We start from the raw sequence: 21,485 nt of genomic DNA, 5'->3' as shown, positions 1-21,485 counted from the left end.
TTTGCATCTCAGGTACTGACTTCAATTAATTGTGTGAATTCATTCAGTTCCTTCACCTGTGAAAAAAAATTCTCTAAAATTTTCACAGGACGATGTCCCTCTGCGTCGAGGGAGGAAAACAACAAAGAAAAAAGAAGAAGAAGTTGATATTGATATGGATGACCCTGAGATCAATCACTTTCCCTTCCCATTCCACGAGCTGATGGTGTGGGCTGTGCTGATGAAACGTCAAAAGATGGCCCTCTTCTTTTGGCAACATGGGGAAGAGGCTATGGCTAAAGCACTGGTGGCCTGTAAACTCTGCAAAGCCATGGCCCACGAAGCATCAGAAAATGACATGGTGGATGACATATCCCAAGAGCTGAACCATAATTCCAGGTGAATTTCCTTTCATGTACACTTTTCTGAGGGAAAAAAAGAAGAGAGAAGAGAGGCTGGGGAACCTGCCTAAAATGTTCTTATCTGTACCTGACTGTCTTTTCTAACTTGTAGGAAAAATGCAGTCCCTTTAGAGAAAATCTAAATGGCCTTTAAACAATCTTTCTACCAGAGCAGCAAAGTTTCTAGCAGTGTAACTTCTGAAAGAGAAGGTATCAAGAAGGCAGTGAAATATCTATATTGTTTATGTGTTCTCCCTGTGGGCTCAAGAGTCAGGCTGCAATATTTCTCTGTACATACCAAGCAGAAAAGTTATTGAAATCCTTAGGAACATACTAGTCAGGCAAAAGTGTTAATTAACCAAGAGCTCACACTTAGATGAGCAAGGCGAGATACTAGATTCCGTAAGAATCTTTCCTGAGGTTCAAAGTCAGAGGCGCAGAATTTAAAAAGGGATAATGGATGCTCCTTTTTCCAAGAGACTTGACCATGAAGCCATGGGCAAACAGCACAGAAGCAATCCTTTAGGCTGCAGATAACCAGAGGATTTCAGCTAGAAAATGTCAGGGAGGTGGGCAGGAAGGTGGGAGCAGACAGCTGGTAGGTGTGGGTGTTCATCACAGCTAAGTCAGGGCACTTATTTATATACCTAACATTAGACACTCATATTTGAAATTGTGGGTTTCCATATGTACAGTTGACATCACAATTTGCATGATGGAAGGTGATGTCCCCCTTACAGAGGCTGTCAGTTGCAGAGAGGTGTTTTCTGCATAGGCCTACGTAGGCTAACAGGAGTGAATGGATGTCCCCCTGTTGCAGGGACTTTGGCCAGTTGGCTGTGGAGCTCTTGGACCAGTCGTACAAGCAGGATGAACAACTGGCAATGAAACTGCTGACCTATGAGCTGAAGAACTGGAGCAACGCCACATGCCTGCAGCTTGCAGTGGCAGCCAAACACAGGGACTTCATTGCTCACACTTGCAGCCAAATGCTGCTCACAGACATGTGGATGGGTCGCCTCCGGATGCGCAAAAATTCTGGCCTAAAGGTGAGTCCTGTTTTTAAAAAAAAAAACATTCAGAGAAGTTCTGATAAATGGTGACAGAGCTCACAACAAGTCAGTAATAACTGCCTCAATTAACCATATTTCAGGTTCTTATTTGCAGGGTATATTCTTCCTGTGTTCAGTTTTTCAGCAGGGAACTTTTCTCAAACCTAAGTTCAAAGCACACTGCTTAGTTTTTTCATTCCCTTTCTCAAAGTCCCATCTGGCACTGGTTATCAGAATAAGAATTGAGCCAGGAGATCATTGTGTCATCCTACCTGTATACTTGAGGAGTTAGCCAAGTGTTCTAGAGATAAAGGAAAGGATGTGTAAGTGAATTAACCACTAGTGAAAGGTACTGATCTAACAACCTTCCCCAGAATAGACAAAAGCAGGCAACACAAATTTCCTTGCAATCCGTTGCCAATCTTCCTGATACCTGACCTGAAGGGTCTACTTTACAGGCTCTAGAGGACAATTCAATTTTCAAAGCTATTTAAGCTTTACTTCCACAGTTGACAAAACTGCTAACAGAGCAAGGTGAATTCTGGGAGATTAATTTGTGTCCGTGAGTTGGCACATTTCACCTTCACCAAAGTAGTCACAAGTCAGAACATAACCAGGAATTGCCTCTTCCTCCTAGATCACTGAGAACTATTTTCAGTATAAGGATTGTCTCTCCTGCACTAGTTGGGTGTATGAAAAGCAGTAGTTGCTCAGCTGTTTTGCTGTGTGAAAAGATGCTTAGTAATGTCAAGAATGCTTAGGAGTACATGTATCATTATCATACTGGGTCTAATCCAGTGACACCGACAAATGAGAACAAGTAGCTGATAGCATTCTCATCACCCTCCTGCAGGACCTGTGCATGTTGTTTTTCTGCTACAGAGAGAAAACAATCTCACATTTCGAGACATTTCTACTACCTATTTTCTGACTTAACTCACAGGCCTGTTGCCCTTCAGAGGGACAGCTGCTTTGTTCCCTGCTTGATTTTGCAGATATTCAACCTGAGTGCACAGGGAAGAGTGCAGCAACCGATTTCCTACTTTTCAGCATTCCTCTTTTCAGCATCCATCTCTTAAGCCATAAAATAGACCTTTCTTTCATAGTGAATATCTGAAGGTAACAGCTCTTTCTTTTCAGCTTCTTGTAACATCAGCGCTTCACAAGAGTCTTTTATTCAGTTTCTAGTCTGTGTTTTACTCCACTGAGGCTCATTAGCAGGGCACGTTTAAAGCAGGCTACAAGCTACAAGAGCAAGAGGCAGTATGGCAAAGAAATAAATTTGCAAGCATGAGTCATAGTTTATTTTCCAAGAACCAGGTTCTCCCTTCGAAACTGACAAATGGTAGGAAGACTGAATGTAATCCTTTAGATTTTTGCTGCAGATGTATAGCACCAATGGAAGGGGCAGAGGCAATTTTTAATCATGCCTGTTCTTAAAAATAGCCTCTCTGTGAAGCCAGGTCTGCTTGTAACCCCCTCTCCCTGGACACATGCTTTTGTGAGTGCAGGAGCAGTGTAAGTAGCTCTTCTGAGACAGGGCACGGCATTCATTAGCTGCTCCTAATTGCAAACTTGAATGGTTTTAACAACACACAGGCTGTCTGCTGATATGATGAGCACAGGCAGTCATCCTCCCTGACCAACAAGCTATCTGGTTTCACTGTCATTTAGGGAGGGATTTATAACAAAATCGTTCTCCAAGAGATTACAGCATAACCTGGAGATTTCTTGTGCATATGAATACAGACAGGTTACTTCTCTTTGTGTTATTATGATATCTATTCAGTTATACTAAGGATTTAACCCCAACCATTGTTCATTACTTATATATCCACACAAGGTAATTTAGTGGTTTCTACACTCCTGTATCATAAGAGAGGGAAGGCAGAAAGGAAAGACCTGGCATTAACATGACCATTACACAGCTGCCTGGTTACTGAAGCAAAATCCAAGGGGACCACATATCTAAGCACATCAGCACACACACACTTTGACTACCTATGTGCACTAAACATGGACAGAGAGCTTGAGACCTATTGATCCTCTGTGTAGAAACTAATACTGTTTGTGTGTAATTTACATTTATATTTTCTATTATGTAAAATTCAGAAATTTGCAGGTCCGAGGTCTGAACACCTGTGTGGTCCCACCTACCACTGACCTTATATAATACTTTGTAAATATATTCTAGTATGTAGCAATATGCATCTGATAAGGCACAAACAGATAAAATATTCAAGAGCATTCACAACAACACTAGTAGAAGTTATATGCTTTGTTTCACTACTCTGTGATAGCATTATCCGAAATGACAAATGCTATATTGTTGTAGAAACTCACATGCATACATCTTTCTTTTCCTGAATGTCCTAAGGGAGTTGTTCTATTTGATGCTAAGTAACCATTATGACCATATCTACTTTCTGTGATGATTATTGTTATTATTATTGCTCTAGGTAATTCTAGGAATTCTACTTCCTCCTTCAATCCTCAGCTTGGAGTTCAAGAACAAAGATGATATGCCCTACATGTCCCAGGCCAGTGAGATCCATCTTCAAGAAAAAGAGCCAGAAGAACCAGAGAAGCCAGTGAAAGAAAAAGATGAGGAAGACATGGAACTCACTGTAAGTGCTGACAATAAATCATCAGCCTCAGCACTGTCAATTTGTTATTCCTACCTCTGTAGGCATTGCAGACTGTCTGATGGCTCAATTTAGCAGATGATAGGATACCACTCTTCACATTCCTCTCTCCTCCATGGGTACTCAAACCATACAAGTTGCCATCATTTTGTCTTGATGTTGCAACAGTGCATGGTGATGTTGATGCATCGTGTTCTGGTGTAATATCTCATAATTTGACTCAATTTGATGCCACATTGTCTGAAATAAATGAATGAGATTTCAGAAGCACTCAGTCATGATATGTGGTCCCCTCTGGTGGAAAAGGAGCTTGTAAAGTCTACCTTTTGTTGGAAATGCCTAATAATTCATAGAAGCCAGAGGTTTTTTTCCTTTAGTTAACTTCATTAGAGGGCAAGTAAGTGTGCAAACAGGCCAGAAAAATGATGAAAACTTTTTTCAAAATTCTTTTTGTATTTGTGGTCATTACCTCTCATACAAACATACATCCAGTTTTTAATCCACGGAAGACATTAACAAGCACCTAGACAGCTCAGCTTCTGTTGCTCAGCAGATTTAAGTAAGGAGGGACTAGTTTGTACTAATAACATAGCCTCAGAGGAATAATTTGCACCACAAAGGGAATCAAACAACTAAAGCTTTGAAAATTATACAAGTCATCTACTTCCAATCTCTTATTCTGTTTTTGACACTTTTTAATTTGGGCAAGTAGCATACAGGCTATCAGATCTGCCTTAGCGTAGTTTGTTTTGCGTTTGTTTGGGTTTGATTGTGATGTCTTTGAAAAGGCTTAAAACTCAGTCTCAGCTGGTCAGGATAGAGGCATAGAAGTAAAAGGGATTTTCCTGGCTGAGTTTAAAAAAAAAAGACCCAAAAAAACCCAGACTGTTTCCCACAGGCAAACAGCAGGAGCTGCCCACAGGACCCCGACTGCAGGCAGGCAGAAGGACCTGCCTACAGGACCCAATATGCAGGAAAGCCGAAGGAGCAGCCCACAAGACCCACCTACAGGACCTGTTTGCAGGCAAGAACCCAGCTGTTGGGAAGGACCAGAAGTCAGAATAGCAGCAATGGAAGCAATGGGGCATTCTCTGCTCGTTAGCTTTTGATTGCAATTTACTATCCCTGGCTTCTGATCCACTTATAAAGTGCCTATTCAAATCAAATAAGCACTTTGCAAGCTGCCTTTTTCTTGGCAATGGCGAGAAATTTGGGGAAGATGTCTTTTCCATCTCTCTGCAGTTAGCTCCTGGATTCTTGTCTACAATACTACTTCCTTTTTCCCTTCTAACTCCTGCTGCAAAGAAGTGATATGTGCACTGGACCTGCTTTTCCAGATGAATCTTAGATTTTCCCACTCTTCTCCCTTCCATGTGCTGACAGTCCTATCACTCTTTTCTGTCACTGACTCTGCCCTGAACTCCTTCAAATTTAGTGCGTCATTCTAATGAAGTTTCAGACACTTTTTTTTTACAGGCTTTTCTTTACAAGCTCCTGTAAATAAGGTATGTTCCTGTGGAGTCCACCAAGACTGAAAACTATCTTTGGTACACCACTGCTGACTTAGTATTTCTGCATGTAATCTATACCATGCTATAGAGCTTCTGACACAGGTTCTTTGCTCAGGTGCTCCTCAGTAGTGAGGAGAGAATAATTGCTAGCAAAGAGGTCTTTGAATATCTGTGGTTAGATGCCATAGGTAGTTACTTTTAGTCACCTGACATGTTTTAAATATTAGAAAATATTTTGGATTGAAGTTTTCTGTCGTTCCAGCCTTAGTCAAATGGTCTGGGATAAGTTAGGTCAGGTTTCTTCTCTACTGATAAGAGAATGCCTGAACTTTCCCTTTAGCCATAGTATCCCTTACTATGGCTACTTACTAAGGTACCCTTAGTAAGTAGCCTACTTACTAAGGGTACCTTATTTGTAGTTCATTAAGAATAAGAATTTGTTGTGATGTTATATCATAAACATTTAATCCATTGCTGAACTCTGGCTTAACAGATCAGTCACTCACCCTAACTGTAGTTTGCAACTATTGTATTCAGAATGACCTGTGTATTTTTCTTTTCAGGACAACCAAACAATTTTTTTATTATTAATACAATTTTCTTTTATTCATTTACTTAATTGGTGAATGATTGTCTAAAATATTTTCAAAATTTTTCCATGGTTTGGGTTTCTGAGCTTTGTTAATCTTAAAGATTAAAAAGCAAAATTAATATATTAAAAATCATTTTGGTCACCTTAAAAACCCTTTTCTGGCAAATAAAGTATTACTGAAACAATCTGCCTAACTCTCTCTCTAGTTATCCCCAAAGAATACTTCTCAGGTCTCTATTCCTATTATATTACACCCATATTCTCTCTGCTAAAATGAAGATAAATAGATCTCATCTAGTCAAGTCTATTCACTGATTTCTTATGAAGACTTGTATGTCTTGCACTGCTAAGCCCAGGTGATTAAAGACTGGCCCAAGAGTCGATTTCTTCTTCTGGATTGCACTTGTGCAGACTGCATGACTTACAGGCCTACAGTGATCTTTTCACTATTTTACACCTCATATGCACAAAATAATGTGATCACATAGACTACAACAACAGCAAAGTAAGTTTGCACATGGGTGCATCTGCATGCAAGTATGTATTTGCTTTGTGCTCCTCTCAAAGGGTCTGCTGGGTAGCTCAACATATGGACTATGAAGATGTTGTGTTTATTCACTGTAAGCTACTTGTTATTCGCACCTGCTTTAAACTTTATAACAGATATGTAAGAGTGCTAGGCCCACATTTCTTTAACACCTAGGTGCTAAGCAACAGACTTATAGTGGCTACTCACAAAAGCACTTGAATTCTGCTTTCATCAATGCTCCTCAGCACCAATGAATTTACCACAATTTATTCATGGAACTGCCGGTCATTAATCCTGAATATTAGACACAGAGGAAAAGAAGGGAGCTGAAGTCTAAAGGCCAGGGACATTTTCTTCTTTTAAAATGTCCTAATCAGGGCCTTAACTGCAGATGATTTTAGGTCAGTCAGACACCCTAGCAGTCTACCCACCTCCCAAAATAACCCTGATTCTGGAAGTCATCCTTAATCCTATTCAGTGCCTTATTGTTTGTATATTACAGTTCCCCAGTGCATTGTTTTACTTCAGAACACAAATAAGTCATCTAAGTCCTTTAGAAGATGTTTCAGTTGTTGTTTTGCTCATTTTGCTCTAATTTTCCACAATAAATAGAAAGTTTGGACTTCCATGGGCATGTCTAGGAATCTGAGTTAGGACTTTTCAGCAGCAGCTGTTGGCCTGTGAGATCACATTGTTCATGTCTAGTATGTATGCTTAGCCTTTGCTCCATGGTAAGAAATAACCAAATATTATGTCACTAAAAGTACAGTTCTTAACATAGGAAAGGCTGAGGACTAATGTCCTAGTGGCCCTAGCCAAACTCACCCTTCCCAATGGAAGATAACTCTCATAGCATTTCACATGCCAGCAGCAAGGTACCCATTCAGCTTGTCTGGAAGATGGAATAGGAAGACACTTCTGGTGGTCACTAGGGAGAAGTGCTGACTCTCTCCATAAGGAGAGATTTCTGTCTTTCTCCAAGGATTTTGGAAACCCTCCCATAGCACCACCACACAGCAGCCCTGGCACTCTCTGTGTCTTTTGCCCTGCTCAGCAGCCAGGAAGACTGAGCTTCTGGCACTTTAGCCCTGCTCCTCTGTATTCACCTTGAAGAACCACCAATCACATGGAAAATCCAATTTTACACATCTTTAAATAAAGGCATTAAATTTTTTTTCTACTGGTATTCCAAAGCAGAATACAGTAACCCCAGAACAACTGCCATGGAGGCAGCACTTTCATACGTAGTGTAGGATACAGCAGAACGTGCTCAGAGATATAACTACTCAGCTATGGACCATTTCCACACCAGTTCTGTGGAGACACAGGGTAATTCTCTATATAGCATCTAGATTTCACTTAGGATGAAATTGGAAGAGCCTATAATCATTCTAGCAGGACTGAAATTCCTGTTACTTAATTATAGAACAAATAAATATAGTTTAGGATAATTAGCATATATTAATGCAAAAATGCACAACCCAAAACTATCCTGGTTCCTTATCAGCAAATGGTCCTCAACTACATAAAACAAAATCTGGCCCAGCAACAAAAAACCCTGATTAGAAAAATCTCCATATAGAACTCTGTGCACATCAATCCCCTCAGGCTAAAATGATGCAGTTGTACTGTACTTCACAATGAGGCTGAGCTGCTGACGAATTTACCTTGCATGACTCATTGGTGAATCATGGACAAAATCGTGTATTAGAGAGAGAGATGCCGCCCACACAGAGCAGTGTGTTGAGTTATTCCTATCCTATTGCACCCTGCTCCAAGGAAAACATTCATTCACATTTGGCATTGCAGTTATTCTGTTGACACATTTACTTAGGATATTTCTGAATGTTTCTAATGGGGAAGCTTTTCAGTTTGTTAATACTGAGGTATAATTAATAGTCAGGAAGATCAGGTCGAATCTAATCCACATGAGAAATTCCCCATCTGTAGCATGGGGGAGGGGAGAAGATACAATTAATTAAAAAATAATTATAATGAGATAAAATTACAGCATCATTATCAACGAGAAAGCAGTAGCAAATGGGAAATCAGAATTCATGAGCTAAAGCATAAATCCAGATACTGAAAGAGCATTACCATAAAAACATCCACAACTCTCTGATTCCATTGAGAACTAAGTCTGTCTCAGAATCAGTAAATTTGTAAAATTATGAAGGATTTGAACTCTTCAAAATGATCCCTTACATTAAAGCACAGCATTGCTCATTTGTTAAAGTAGCCAGCATTTATTTTCACTCTGCTGCAAAATTCCTGAGCACCAGAGGACAGCAGAGACAAAGCCTTGGGAAAAGCTGCACTAACTGTAACTCCAGGTGGCAGCTTTCCCTGAACAGTATCAGGAGGTAGGGAGAAGCAAAGAAATCAATACCTTCTTAGGCTATAATTTTCCTAAATTCAGATCTTATTCCACTTCTCCTCCCCCCACACCCATATAAATAATCCATACTATAGGTCAAAGAATCACTTTGGGTTTGTAGCATTCAGGTAATGATACCTTCTGTGGTGGTTGTATAACTTCTACTACTGTAGTTATATTCAGTAAGTCTCATATTCTTGCAAGCTATCTGCTTTACTAGAAGAAAACCTCTCCTCTGCTTAACAGCCACGTTGTCCTTTTCCTTTTTTTATAAAAATCTTGATGGACTTTTAAGGGTTTTTATGTGCTCTGTGAAAACCAGCAGGAGGAGCATTTAGATTTTTAATATTTGTTGGTTTATCTACATTTATGGATATGAACTTAAAAGTCTTCAGCCATTAAAAGGTAAAGGAAATATATAACTACATCAAAGCAGGCTATAGTTTTGAGAGGGTCCCAACAGGTTAGTTTCTGTCTGAATCTTTGTTGTATTTTATTAAAAATGTGCAGGGCAAAATCCATGTATAGTCAAATTCAAAAGTATAAGGGTGCACGTGGAAAGTAGTAATATTCTGAAGTGAAAGAGAAATATTAGGCAGGAGCCATATTGGACCAAACACAGTCCTAATAATGTTACAAATACCTGTACTGACTGAAAGAAAGAAAAACAGGGTCATGAGCTTATCATTACAAATTACTATTTCACAGGAACAAGATGTATATGTATAGATTCACACTGGGTAGAAAAAGGAAGAAAAAGTTAGGTGGTGTTTCTTACTTTTGAATATGTGAGAAGTGCATCACCAGTTCCTGCACAGGTCTAGAAGGTGAAATAGCTCACATGTAACTGGTTAGCTAAGTACGTGCTGAACATCCTCTTGAATCAGAGAGCACAGAGATGGATAAAAGAGGGACCTTGTTATTGAAAGACATTATGTCTGGCATCTAATTGTTCTCTTAGTTTTCCACATATTTAAGTTCCAGATGAGAACAACTTCACAGATGGTGAAAGTTTGCTTCAACATAAGTAGAAAGGGCTTTCATCTATTGTAGAAAAACATTATAGAAACATTTAAATAAAAGCATCATCATGCATACTCAGGACAGTCATGTCTCAGTTCTTACAAATGCTTCCATGTTCGGTAGCGCTACCTTCCAGAGGTGCATCCACAAACTAAATAGTAAGAACTTGCTCAGGGCACAGTGACCTAAAATCCACTCTTAGTCTATTATTAACTGAGTAATTGCTTTAGAATGAACATTTAGTAGATCATGTTACATTCCAAATACAAAGGATCACCTTCTTTTAAGCACTAACTTCAGTGATTATATAGTTTGGTTCTTCCACCTCTCTGCAGCGGACCACAAAATGAAGAGTAAACAAAATATTACCTTTTTTGATTGTTAGGTTTGCACTTATACCTGAGGACCTCTTAAGTGTGTGTTCCTGGAGCTCAGCCTAACTCTTCAGTGGGTCTGAATTGCGGTGGTAGCAGTGAGATCAAGCCTAACAGAGGCACTGCATGACCAATCTGGAACTTCACTATAGAACAAGCTACAACCATGTACATGGATATTTCAGTCCAAGGCCGCAATGCAGCTTTGAGCCCTCCTAGGTCTTACATCCATGTAGAGTTCACTGTGGGATCATAACTTGTGTCAGATCCAGTGATCAGCATAAAAGGAGATACTGGCTTCATTGTCCAGCAAACTGCCAACTCATCTTTTCCCGTTATTCTTTCTCAGTCTCAGCCTTATGAACTTCTCTTTGTTTAAAACCAAAACTTATATGTTTTCTCTCTACTTCTATTTATTATATAGAAGTAAATGACAAAAAGCTGTTGCCAGGTAAAAATGTTTCTGTCCATACGAGAGAAAAGGAGAAATATTGTCCACATCTCATCTTTTGTTCACCACTCAGAAATTTCACTCTGAAGCTGAGAGTTGAGGCCAAAGCATGGCTTTTTCAGTTTTCAACATATTAAACAGCAGCTTTCCTGCAAAAAAAGATGATCTGAGAACAAAGCATTTTACACCCAGCTGCGGTCACCTGGTTTTATCTAAAGATCAAGAAATCGGAAAAGTTTTGAACGGTTTCCTGTTGACATTTCAAAAAATAGTTTAATTTGCCTTTCACAAAGAAATGAACACAAATATATCCTTTCCTCTAGGCAATGCTGGGACGAGGGAATGGCGAGTCCTCAAGAAAGAAGGAGGAAGAGGAAGTTCAGAGCAGGCATAGAATGATCCCTATTGGAAGAAAGATTTATGAGTTTTACAATGCTCCCATCGTTAAATTTTGGTTTTACACGGTAAGAAATCTTTTAATATTACTAATATTTGTACAAATACTGGAATTGGATTCATCTTTTGTGTTTCATCGAAGTCTACATCTGCATGTGTTAGAGGGCTTGCCCATAAATAGTTTGATAAAAATATTTGGTGAAATTCTGCTAGCACTTACAAACCTTTCTAAGACTTTTAAAGACTACCATTTCTATCAGGAAGTTAATGGCTAAAGTTTGAATGACTGTGTATATCTTTCTCTAAATAAAACAATAAATGGCAGTTTGCTTCAGTCAGTGCTCCCAAGGAATTCCCTATAGGAGAATTCACGATAGGATTGGTCCCAGTAGTAAGCCAGGGGGAGGCTGGGCCGAATCAGAATATATAATAATTTCTGGGGAAAAAAAAAAACAAACAAGAAGGAGATAGAACACATCTTTCCTTGGAACATTTTTCTGTTTTTTCTGTTTTGACTAGTCTGCAGAGTGTGTCTCAGAGAAAATGTGCGCATAAGTACCCACAAGATATCAAAGATATGAGCAACAGCTTATGTACATTTTTCAGGAAAAAATTATGTCAAATCAGTATGATCTCCTTGTAAACAGACATTGCAGATGGAGCAGAAAAAAATGTCATGTATTTTGACTACAGTAAAAGAGTACCAAAAGCTTCACAGGGTTTTCTCACAGCTAAATTAATAACTGCTATATTAAAGTTACGAGGTGGATAAAAATCTTTTTGATGATTGGTCCTCAAATGTAGATAATAATTATTCATTATCAAGCTGGAAGCAGGGGTTAGAAAATTATTCCATTGGGTTCTCTCCTACATCAGGTGCTGATATTTTCATTCAAAACTTGGATGATGCAAACTTGAAGTTTGCAAATTGCACTAGAATGTGAAAGAATGAGACCAAAAAGTAAAAAGATCACAAGAAAGTAATCCTTTCAGTCTTCTTGGCTGGAATATTCTATCCCAGTTCAGCTACAGCATCACGTGACAAGTATGGAGGGGTTTGAAGGAGACAAAAAAAGAGCAAGAAAAATATTTCAAGAGGTCTATAATACATGACTTAAGGGAAAAGATTTAAGAAAGTGAGATTGTTTTCTCTGTTAAAAAAAAGTCTGCAGAAGGAATATAATAGTTTTCAAATATGTGTAAGTAGCTCCAAATCCTTGCTGAATAGGACAAGAAATAATGGCTTAAATTGCAGCAAGGTGGTTCTAGATAAGAAGTTAGGAAACAGTTTCTAACTGCTCCTAGAAGTACTGTCATTACCCATGTGAGGACATGGTAGATTTACCATTACTAGTGATTTCTAACCTATCTTATCAAAACATATGTCCATTATGGTACACTGGAATTAGTCCTGCCTCAGCCCAATGGAATTGACCAAATGACTTCAGGTGGTCCTTCAAGTTATATTTTCCATTATTCTGCTGAAAGCACAACAAATCACAAAGAATGGATTCTTCTGTAGATGACTTTCTTATAAGAAAAATTGCCTTGCTGAGATCCAGGCAATACATCTACACACATTGGGAACAACTCACATCAATTAAGTCTCAACTATGGTGGATGCTCTACTTGTTGAACTCTGAGGCCACTGAATGTTAATCAGGCCAACAAGTCTAGAAACTGCTTGTCAGCAGCCTTGTCTCAGTATGAATTCCAGTGTGTATTAGGCACAACCAGAAAAGTCTTTACACTGCAAATGGAAAGATGCATCCTGGCTTTCCCTGTTAGTTCAATTTTTAAATGGGAGATAGAGATCAATAGTGCATTTTCATTTAGGCTTGTTTTTACAGTTTTATGTCCTGAGGCAAATCTCAGTCAAGGTCATTTATTAAAAATGAATCTTGGTTACACTGAACTTAAAGAGGAGGTTAAGGTGGATTCTGGCTGCAATGCTTACCAGTTGGTTATATTGGGAAACTCCTGGAGACTAAAAGCAAAACAACTTTCAGAGAAGGGTTGAAATTGCACAGCCTACCATACTTTTACAAGCATATAGGCACAAATATTAGTCATAGATTTCAAAAGAAATCCTCCCAATTTTATATTCCACGGTCCAAAATGCAAGTAAAAGGACTATACCTATGGCTATTTTATACCATTTAAAATAATTTGATAATTTTGCATCTACCTATCTCTGTTACTATATCATCATCATCATCATGGCTAGGCTTCGCAAACCAAGATTTGGGAAGGGCTCTACCCACATTTGCTACAAGCGTGCTGGTGGCTAAAAGGGCCAATGTGAGATAGACAAGTCCCATTACAAAAGGCACAGTGGAAAGACTCCTTGGATGGTATCGGCAAGACACGGTTCTTTCTGCGTTGTCTTTTCTCCTGCATGCATTCTCAAAGGAATCAACAGTGTTATAGATGGTGTGTCCCCAGTAGACCAGTGATGATGATCAATATGGCCAAGGCTGAGATGTTGTTTCAGGGAGTCCTTGTATCTCCTATTTGGGGCTCCTCTCTTGCAGCAGCTGGTGGCAAGTTCACCATCTCTTAATCTTTGTTTGACTGCATCAGAAATACCCTTTGACCACGTTTAACAAACCAGGTTAGGTTTAACTAACCAGCTTTGGTTAGGCCACCTTTTCTAGGCCCCTCTCCGTGTGGAGCAAGCAGTGCTGTCCTTGAAAAAGGCTGCTTGGTCATTCAGGATGCTGCACAAAGAGACTGTCATCTCCGGGGTCAGTCTCAGGCAACCAATGTCCTGAACCTCCTGCATGCAGGGTTGGGTCTGTGGCTTCCAGTGCACCTTATCACCTGCCATTTCATCCCTCACCTGTCACTACAGGGCTTTACAAATGTGGGTATATCCTTCAAGCCTCCGCAGTGGATTTTTTAGGTGAGACACAGCATGCACAGAACTGGACCCCCCCTTTAATCCTAAGGTTCATCTGCCAGGGCCTAGCGAGCTTGGATGGTGGCAGCGAGGTCCTCAGGACGTAGGTTTAATTAGAGTATCCTTCTCTTAGATAGATGGCCTTACAGGGCCAAAAGAGCTCCATCTGCCTGGGTTTGGATTTAGAGTTGTCCTTCTCCTAGGATGACTGCCGAGAGGCTTGTGAGTCCATCCTGCCCATGGACACATTTTATCTGACCCTTCAGTTTTGACCTGTCTGGCATGGGAGACTCTGCCCAAGGCACGTGTCTTCGTCAGCATAACTCGCAACCTCACAGGGGCACGCAGGCTCCTTCCCCACTAAAATGGTTAGGGCAAGCCTTTCATTCCCTACTTTTCTGCCAGCCACCGATACTCAAGCCCAGGGATATTCCCAGGGATATTCCTTTGCCCTGACCACCCTTTCAGGATGCTATAATTCCATGTTACTGTATATATATTACTATATAGCTATATCTACCTTCATTCTCAAAATATACAAGAGTTAGTTAAATGGGATGTTTGAGTAAGTATCATTTTGGCTCAGCAAATGCTAAATAACTTTTTCTCAAAAAAAAACCACAAAATAAAACAAAACCAAACACAAAAAGAACCCAACTTCAGCCTTTCTCTCTGGACATGCAACAATTTCGAAAGTCAACTACTCTGTTCTGTTTCATGGCTGTTGCACTGGAAACCATGACACAAATGTTTCATCTCACAGATTGCTTGGTGAGAAGAGGAAGGATTTACCCTTTTAATTACCCCTACTACTAGCATTAACTGAAATGCTAGCAGGAAGTAAGGCCACGTTTCTACCTCTTCTGAAGAGGAAAACTGCAGAGGGAATTGGGCCCTGAGTAAGAGTCATCTTCTAAACATCAGAAGAACTTTGCCCTAAGCTTTGCATTTTGAGACCAATTCAGTGTATGATCATTTATTTATTGCAATGAGTCAGAAAAGAGGAGGATGATCTCCCTATTGAAGCACTAATCTATTCGTACAATTTCCAGGTTTGTCCCTTACCATAATGAGTATTCAAGTATTTTCTATAGGATGGGACTGCATCCACAGAAGGGCAAGAGCAACCCTAGAAACTTAGCAGGCATTCCTTTCCTTAGTTTCTTCAGGTACTGCCCTCAAGGGCAGCTCCTAGTCTTTATCAAGCCATGTAAAAGCAAAAAAAAAAGAGGGTTCAGTTACTTGTGTTGTAGCACTTTAAAAGAATCCCGAGTACCAGGATGGGCAACTGCTCTGAGGTTTGACCACAGTCTGAGATAAGGATAGCCTCCTGGAAGGCAGTAGAAAGTTAGACGTCTGGGGAGGGAGAAGGAGTGTGTCACTCACTATCTGAAGGCTTTGTTTCTTGTTTAAAGTGGAGAAGTTTCAGAATCATTCTATTCGCAAATCAAGATCTTGTTTTTCTTTTGCCAAGCAAAAACTTTTCACAGTTTTGAGTAAATTTGATTTGACATTAAAAAAAAAAAACACCAAAGCCAAACAATGCCAACATTTCAAAAGAAAACCAAGAAGAAACAAAACCCTCTAGTGACTCTGTCACCTTTGTAACCTTAATGTCCCTTTTCTTTGGCCACACTCACTGCTAATTCTCACCAAAGGCTGCTGAATCAGACCAAATTAGATTTTCTGATAATTAGTAATCAATAAGGTCTAAAAGGAGGCATATTAGGTAACAGCATCACCTGACTTTTTGTGCTATATTAGAAGGTGTTATTTCAACTAGGGAGGCATGTGTTCAGTTCTGCCTGCCCAGACAGAGTTTCTGCTGACTCAGATGTAACTCTAGATGCTGACTAAGTCAACATTGCTCTCCATTTCTTTTAGGAGTGTTAGGGGAAGATCAGTCTGTAGACCTGAGTGTTGCAATTCAACATCTCTCACAAACTAAAAGACAAGTGAGATCATTTCCCCCGCTGTTTTATGTAGACAAGAAGTAATGCTCCAACTGTCTGGCTTCTCTATACTGATAGTTATGGCCAATAGAAAGAATTCTCTTGAGTGTTCTCAATCAGCCGCTGGAACAAAAACCAAAATCCTTTTACAGAGAACAGAAGTAATATTCTCTAGCTAATACAGTAGGACTATAAATTCTATTTTGTGATGTGCTGAAGACTGAAATAATCCTACCCAAAAGTCTCAAGGCCCTCTATGGTTGTTTCATTTTACATCTGACCCCAAGTCTACAATAGATGTGAGTAACACACAGTTCAGAGAAAAGAACTGAATTAAAATACAAATGTATGGAATACAGATTTCTGCCACAGTGACTAAATGTTCATGCACAGAACTGAGTCACCTTTTCTCTGATTTAAATTTGGCTTCAGATATGTTTTCTCGTAGGGCTGCTGTTTGAAAGACAATGTAGTCAGGTAGATGGATTCTGGCCACCACAGATCCCAGCCACACTCATGCTACAGTCCATGCTCTAGTGTGACAGTTGGATTTCTCTGAGTTTGATAAAGTTGGTGATTTCATTTGCCTGTCTGCTCTTTTTTTTGACTGACCATTTAATTACATTCAGTGTGTCAAAGGAAAGGAGAAAGAAATTAAAACTTAATTCACACTTCCCACTGAATCAAAAATTAGGCTGGAAGGTGGATATATTAGAGGAGGAAAAGCAAAGCATTCACACTTTAAAACTTGCAAAAAATACAAGGTAAATGAATTCATGGCTATGCCTGGATGTTTTGGGGAGGAAACATTGTACGATTTAGATCAGTACTACACCGGCATGGAAAATCTCTAAACCTTAGGCAAAAAGGATTTGAAATTCCAGAGTCAGCCTAGATTTGGTGAACAGAGGAAAAAAACAGAGAGGAGAGGTGTTAGAGGAGTAAAGGCTGTTAGAAACAGATGAGGAAGAAATCTTCACATAAGTAACTTAATTTGGTAGTTGACACAGTGTTATTAGAATTCCCATCTAACTGTGGATGATCCAGGGGAACTGCATTAATACAGTTTTGTTGAGGAAACAGATGTAGCTGGAGGAGAGGACATTTGTGACTGTATTTTGGACATCCTACACTGTGTGTGATTTAATGTGAATTTTTTGAGACAACCCAGAATGCTGTCTTATTGATCTTTTGTCTGTTTAAATCTGGTTACAGTAGAATCAGGAATATCAAATGAAAAAACTGGCTCAGTTGTATAAATATAGCGACTATTAATGTTCTTTTTGTTTCTTTACAGCTGGCATACATAGGCTACTTGATGCTGTTCAATTATATAGTGTTAGTGAAGATGGATCGCTGGCCATCTATACAGGAATGGATTGTCATCTCGTATATTTTTACTCTGGGAATAGAGAAGATGAGAGAGGTAAAATCATCCCAACCAAGAGAGAATAAAAAAGGAAAAAGCAAGGGGTTTGGTTTGTTGTTTGTTTTTCTTCTTAATTTTAGTACCTGGTTTTATTATTTTTCTCAGGATATTTTTTTATGAACAAGCTTATCATACAATTGTCCTTTTTTTCTTCGAAAGGCAGATGGATTGTTAAAAAAACAGCAGTAAAAAAAAATTATATTCAACCATTTTAAAATGAACAATTGCTTTCTTTTTTCTTTCTCTCCTTCCTTCCTTTCTTCCTTATTTACTTCCTTCCTTCCTTTTTCTCCCACAGAATTTCCATGTTCATATTTCAGTGTGATGCATATTTAATAGCAGTCACAAGTACAGGGTGGTCTTCTGAAAAATTTTAAAGGTCGGCTAAATTCCTTGAAATGTGGCTCAGAAACTGATGTATGTTTCAGGGAGAGGAAAAGTGGATATGGTTAAATAGAATGGACACAGAGACATGGTGATAGCATGACAACTGAAAAGCCCATGTTCAAATACCCACCTCACCACAATGAGATTTCATTCAAAATTTCAGCTGTTCTGTCCATCCAAGTGTCTTATGCAAGGGCTTTAAATAAAATGACCCATAGCTGGGAGAAAATCTAGGTCCACACTGAATACGACAGCACATTTCTAATAGTATTTTTCTCTTTTAATATTGAAATTTTTCTGCTAATTACTGCAAGCCATAACACACATCTCCCTAAAGATGTGAATGCAGAAACATAGAGCAGAGACAGAGCATTTAAGGTGGAACTCAACCTATAGACAGAGTGAAGTGGCTCTGCTGTCCCTGCCCCTCTTGGTCTCTCCCTCTTGTAGCTGATGCTGTGCCTTTTCACTTGGCCAAATGTACCACAGTGACACCAGTGGCCCAGTTCAACCCTAATGGGAGTGGGTGCAAGTCCCTCTGACATCAGCTGAAACAGCACATTTGTACCCTTGGGCTGAATCTGTTACCAGCTATGTTCATATTTTCTGAAATAAATGCTTTTGAGCACTAGACTAAAAATGGACTTGCAACAGCCACTTAGGCTTCAAAGATGGATTTCAGACACTGAACTGTAAACTCTATAAAGAAAAAGAGCAGAGAAAAGATACTGCTTGAGAGGCCTATGAATATACTTCGCTAACCAAAGGAAAAAGGAAAACAGAGGCAATAGCCACACAAGGACTGTGCAACACTGATGGAGAAAATCCACCACTGGCTCAGTAGGTGGAAGGCTGCAGATAGGAACTGTGTGTGCCATGTTTTCATCTAATCATTCACCCCAAATTGTCCTTTCTACAAAAAGGTTTTCAAGAACTTTTGTCACAATGGATTTCTAAGTAGATGGTGGAGGCTCACAGGTGAGCCTAAAATTCATTCTGAAGATTAATTATAAGAAAACTGTAAGGTGGCATTCGTAGTTTTTAAGGAACTGTATGAGTTTGCTCAAATGTTCTTCAGCTAAATATAGAAAATTAAAACCAACAGCTTGTTAACTCACTAAAAGCTAGAACTTATTCATAGATATCACTTAAGGAATAGTTTTATGAGGAATTGGGGAAAACAATCAAGTTTCACTAACGATCTTGCAAATAGAGTGATGATAATTTCATAAGGTAAGATTAATTATTTTTGTGAACTATGTTGCTGGCTGTGGAACTTATTTTCCAAAAACAGGTCCAAGTAATAGCTAGTATCTCTGTAGATTAAATTTATGATGCAGATCTTTATGGTTATTATTGGCCATTTGATATACATTTTAGAATAATTTTCTTTAAATCTACACCTTCTTTAAATGTGAATTTTCTGATGAAATATCTTTCTATATTTCTCTCTCTATTCCAAGACTCTAAGTAGTGTTAATAAATTTGAAAAAGAGAAATATATACATATATTTCTTCCAGTTTCATGAGGGTTTTAGGCCAAGTGAGCACTTTGTCCTTTGAAGTATCTTGCACATAGATACATTCTAGCAGTGGTTGAAATGGAAGATTTTTGAAAAAGAAATCAGAGAGTACATGAGATATTGGCCTGTGTGGCATATCTGTCTGTTTACTACAGATTTCTTCAAGCTTACATTCAAACAGCTCATGTCCTTTCTTCTCCATTTCCTCTGTCCTTCAGATATTGATGTCCGAGCCTGGGAAACTGTTACAAAAAGTAAAAGTTTGGCTCCAAGAGTACTGGAATGTTACTGACCTTATAGCTATCCTTCTGTTCTCTGTTGGGATGGTGCTCCGTCTGCAAGATCTGCCACTCCGGAGCGATGGACGAGTGATATACTGTGTTAACATCATCTACTGGTATATACGGTTACTGGACATCTTCGGAGTAAACAAGTATTTGGGACCGTATGTTATGATGATTGGGAAAATGGTAAGAGAAGTTGGTGTACTTCTGGGTTTTACCAGCATGTTCTTGATTCAGTATCTGTGGCCAATGACATTGCTGCAGTTTTACCTGTATTTTTTTTAAACATTAGTATTTTCGTGTAAGATAATGCCTTATTAAACCAAAACCTCAGCACAGATCCCCAGAATTCAGCATTAGACTCTTTCTATCCTGATAAGTGATGTACTGTTTGTCTTTCTCTGAGATCTCTCTTCAACAACAGAGCCATCCATCCTATACCTCTGTGCCTCATTTGCAGAAAGTGCAGAGGGAGAATGGTAGTTGTAAAGGAAAGTGGTTTGTTAAGGTTGGAAAAAAAAAGTGTTCAGCTGTTTAGTACCTTGAGACTCTCAAAGACAATGTGTTGTAATTTTTGTGGTGTCTTCAAAAGCATAATGGTTATGACTGAGACCAACCTTTCTATAGTTTGCTCCATACCCATATGCTCTTCCATCTTTCAAGTTCAGGTGTGTCCTTGTGAGATGATAAATCCATTTGCATAAGTGCAGTGTCTGTCCCCTGGCCACATCACATGTTTACACCATGGCAGCAATATGAATAGCTTATGTAATAGTGGTTGCATACAGGAGGAACCAAGAGATATTTTACAGAATCACAGGCTTACAGAAGCTTCTGAGTTGGACAGGACCCACAAGGATCAGTCATGGAGTCCAGCTCTTAAGTGAATGGCTCATACGGAGATCAAACCCACATCCTTGATGTTATTTGCACCACACCCTAACCAACCGAGTTTTGCTGCCTCATGCATAACTTTTGACTTTTTGGCTTTTTATGTTTCAATAGAAATGTTGAATTAAAGCAGCATTTTGCTCATTTGAATTAAAGAAAATGGTTGAATTTACAGACACACATGCACGTACCCCTGATATTTGAATACTTGCACATGTAGCTAATATGTGTTCATGTTTTATATGCAGTTATCCAGCTTTATGTAAATGATGTCTGTTTCATGCATTTTGGGGTTTAAGATTAATTTTTAAATAGAATAAAGGCCCCTTGAAGCTGTGCATTTGGTTAAAAAAGTAAACAGAATATTAGGTCTTCTAAATGGAAATACTACTGCTGTCTGAGTGGTATGTGGGCAATAATCAGGAAGTCCAAACAGGCTGTCTGTTTTGTCTTACAATGGGCCTCGAAGAAAAGATTCATCCATCCTCACCATTGTAGGAAAAAGGTGCATATATGAGTGCATGGACTACAGTCCTTCCTTGGTCTTACCTTAGTCACAACAAGGTCAGGGAGTAGATCTAAAACTGAAATGTGAATTATATGTCCAGTTACACTCCCTACTCAACGGGTGACCAGAGAATCCTTGTCTTATCCCCTCAATTTACCAGCTCTCAACTGCAAACCCACCATAGTGGGTTTGACAAAGAAAGAACAGCTTACTGAAAAAAAAATAAAGAGAGAGATAGGGGCAAAACAGAAAATACAAAAGAAAATGACTGTTGAATTG

At 39.1% G+C, this 21,485-nt stretch overlaps 1 protein-coding gene across 4 annotated transcripts in view; it reads left to right on the top strand.

Annotated features, from left to right (window-relative positions):
* Positions 1-21,485, top strand: part of TRPM3 (transient receptor potential cation channel subfamily M member 3) — a 406,696-nt gene that overhangs the window by 358,986 nt on the left and 26,225 nt on the right. For 3 of the 4 annotated variants that reach the window (XM_051789305.1, XM_051789304.1, XM_051789303.1), the window contains exons 15-21: positions 89-378; positions 1,201-1,429; positions 3,892-4,059; positions 4,976-5,101; positions 11,258-11,398; positions 17,482-17,610; positions 19,742-19,993. In XM_051789305.1, coding sequence (XP_051645265.1) covers positions 89-378; positions 1,201-1,429; positions 3,892-4,059; positions 4,976-5,101; positions 11,258-11,398; positions 17,482-17,610; positions 19,742-19,993 — 1,335 coding nt within the window. The remainder of the gene's footprint in view (positions 1-88; positions 379-1,200; positions 1,430-3,891; positions 4,060-4,975; positions 5,102-11,257; positions 11,399-17,481; positions 17,611-19,741; positions 19,994-21,485) is intronic. The other variant, XM_051789307.1, reaches the window with a different exon arrangement.

Source organism: Manacus candei, unplaced genomic scaffold, assembly GCF_025592945.1.
Source record: "Manacus candei isolate 608988 ecotype Guabito, Panama unplaced genomic scaffold, ASM2559294v1 h1tg000027l, whole genome shotgun sequence".
Classification (NCBI taxonomy): domain Eukaryota; kingdom Metazoa; phylum Chordata; class Aves; order Passeriformes; family Pipridae; genus Manacus; species Manacus candei.
This window is presented reverse-complemented; position numbering and strand designations above follow the sequence as displayed.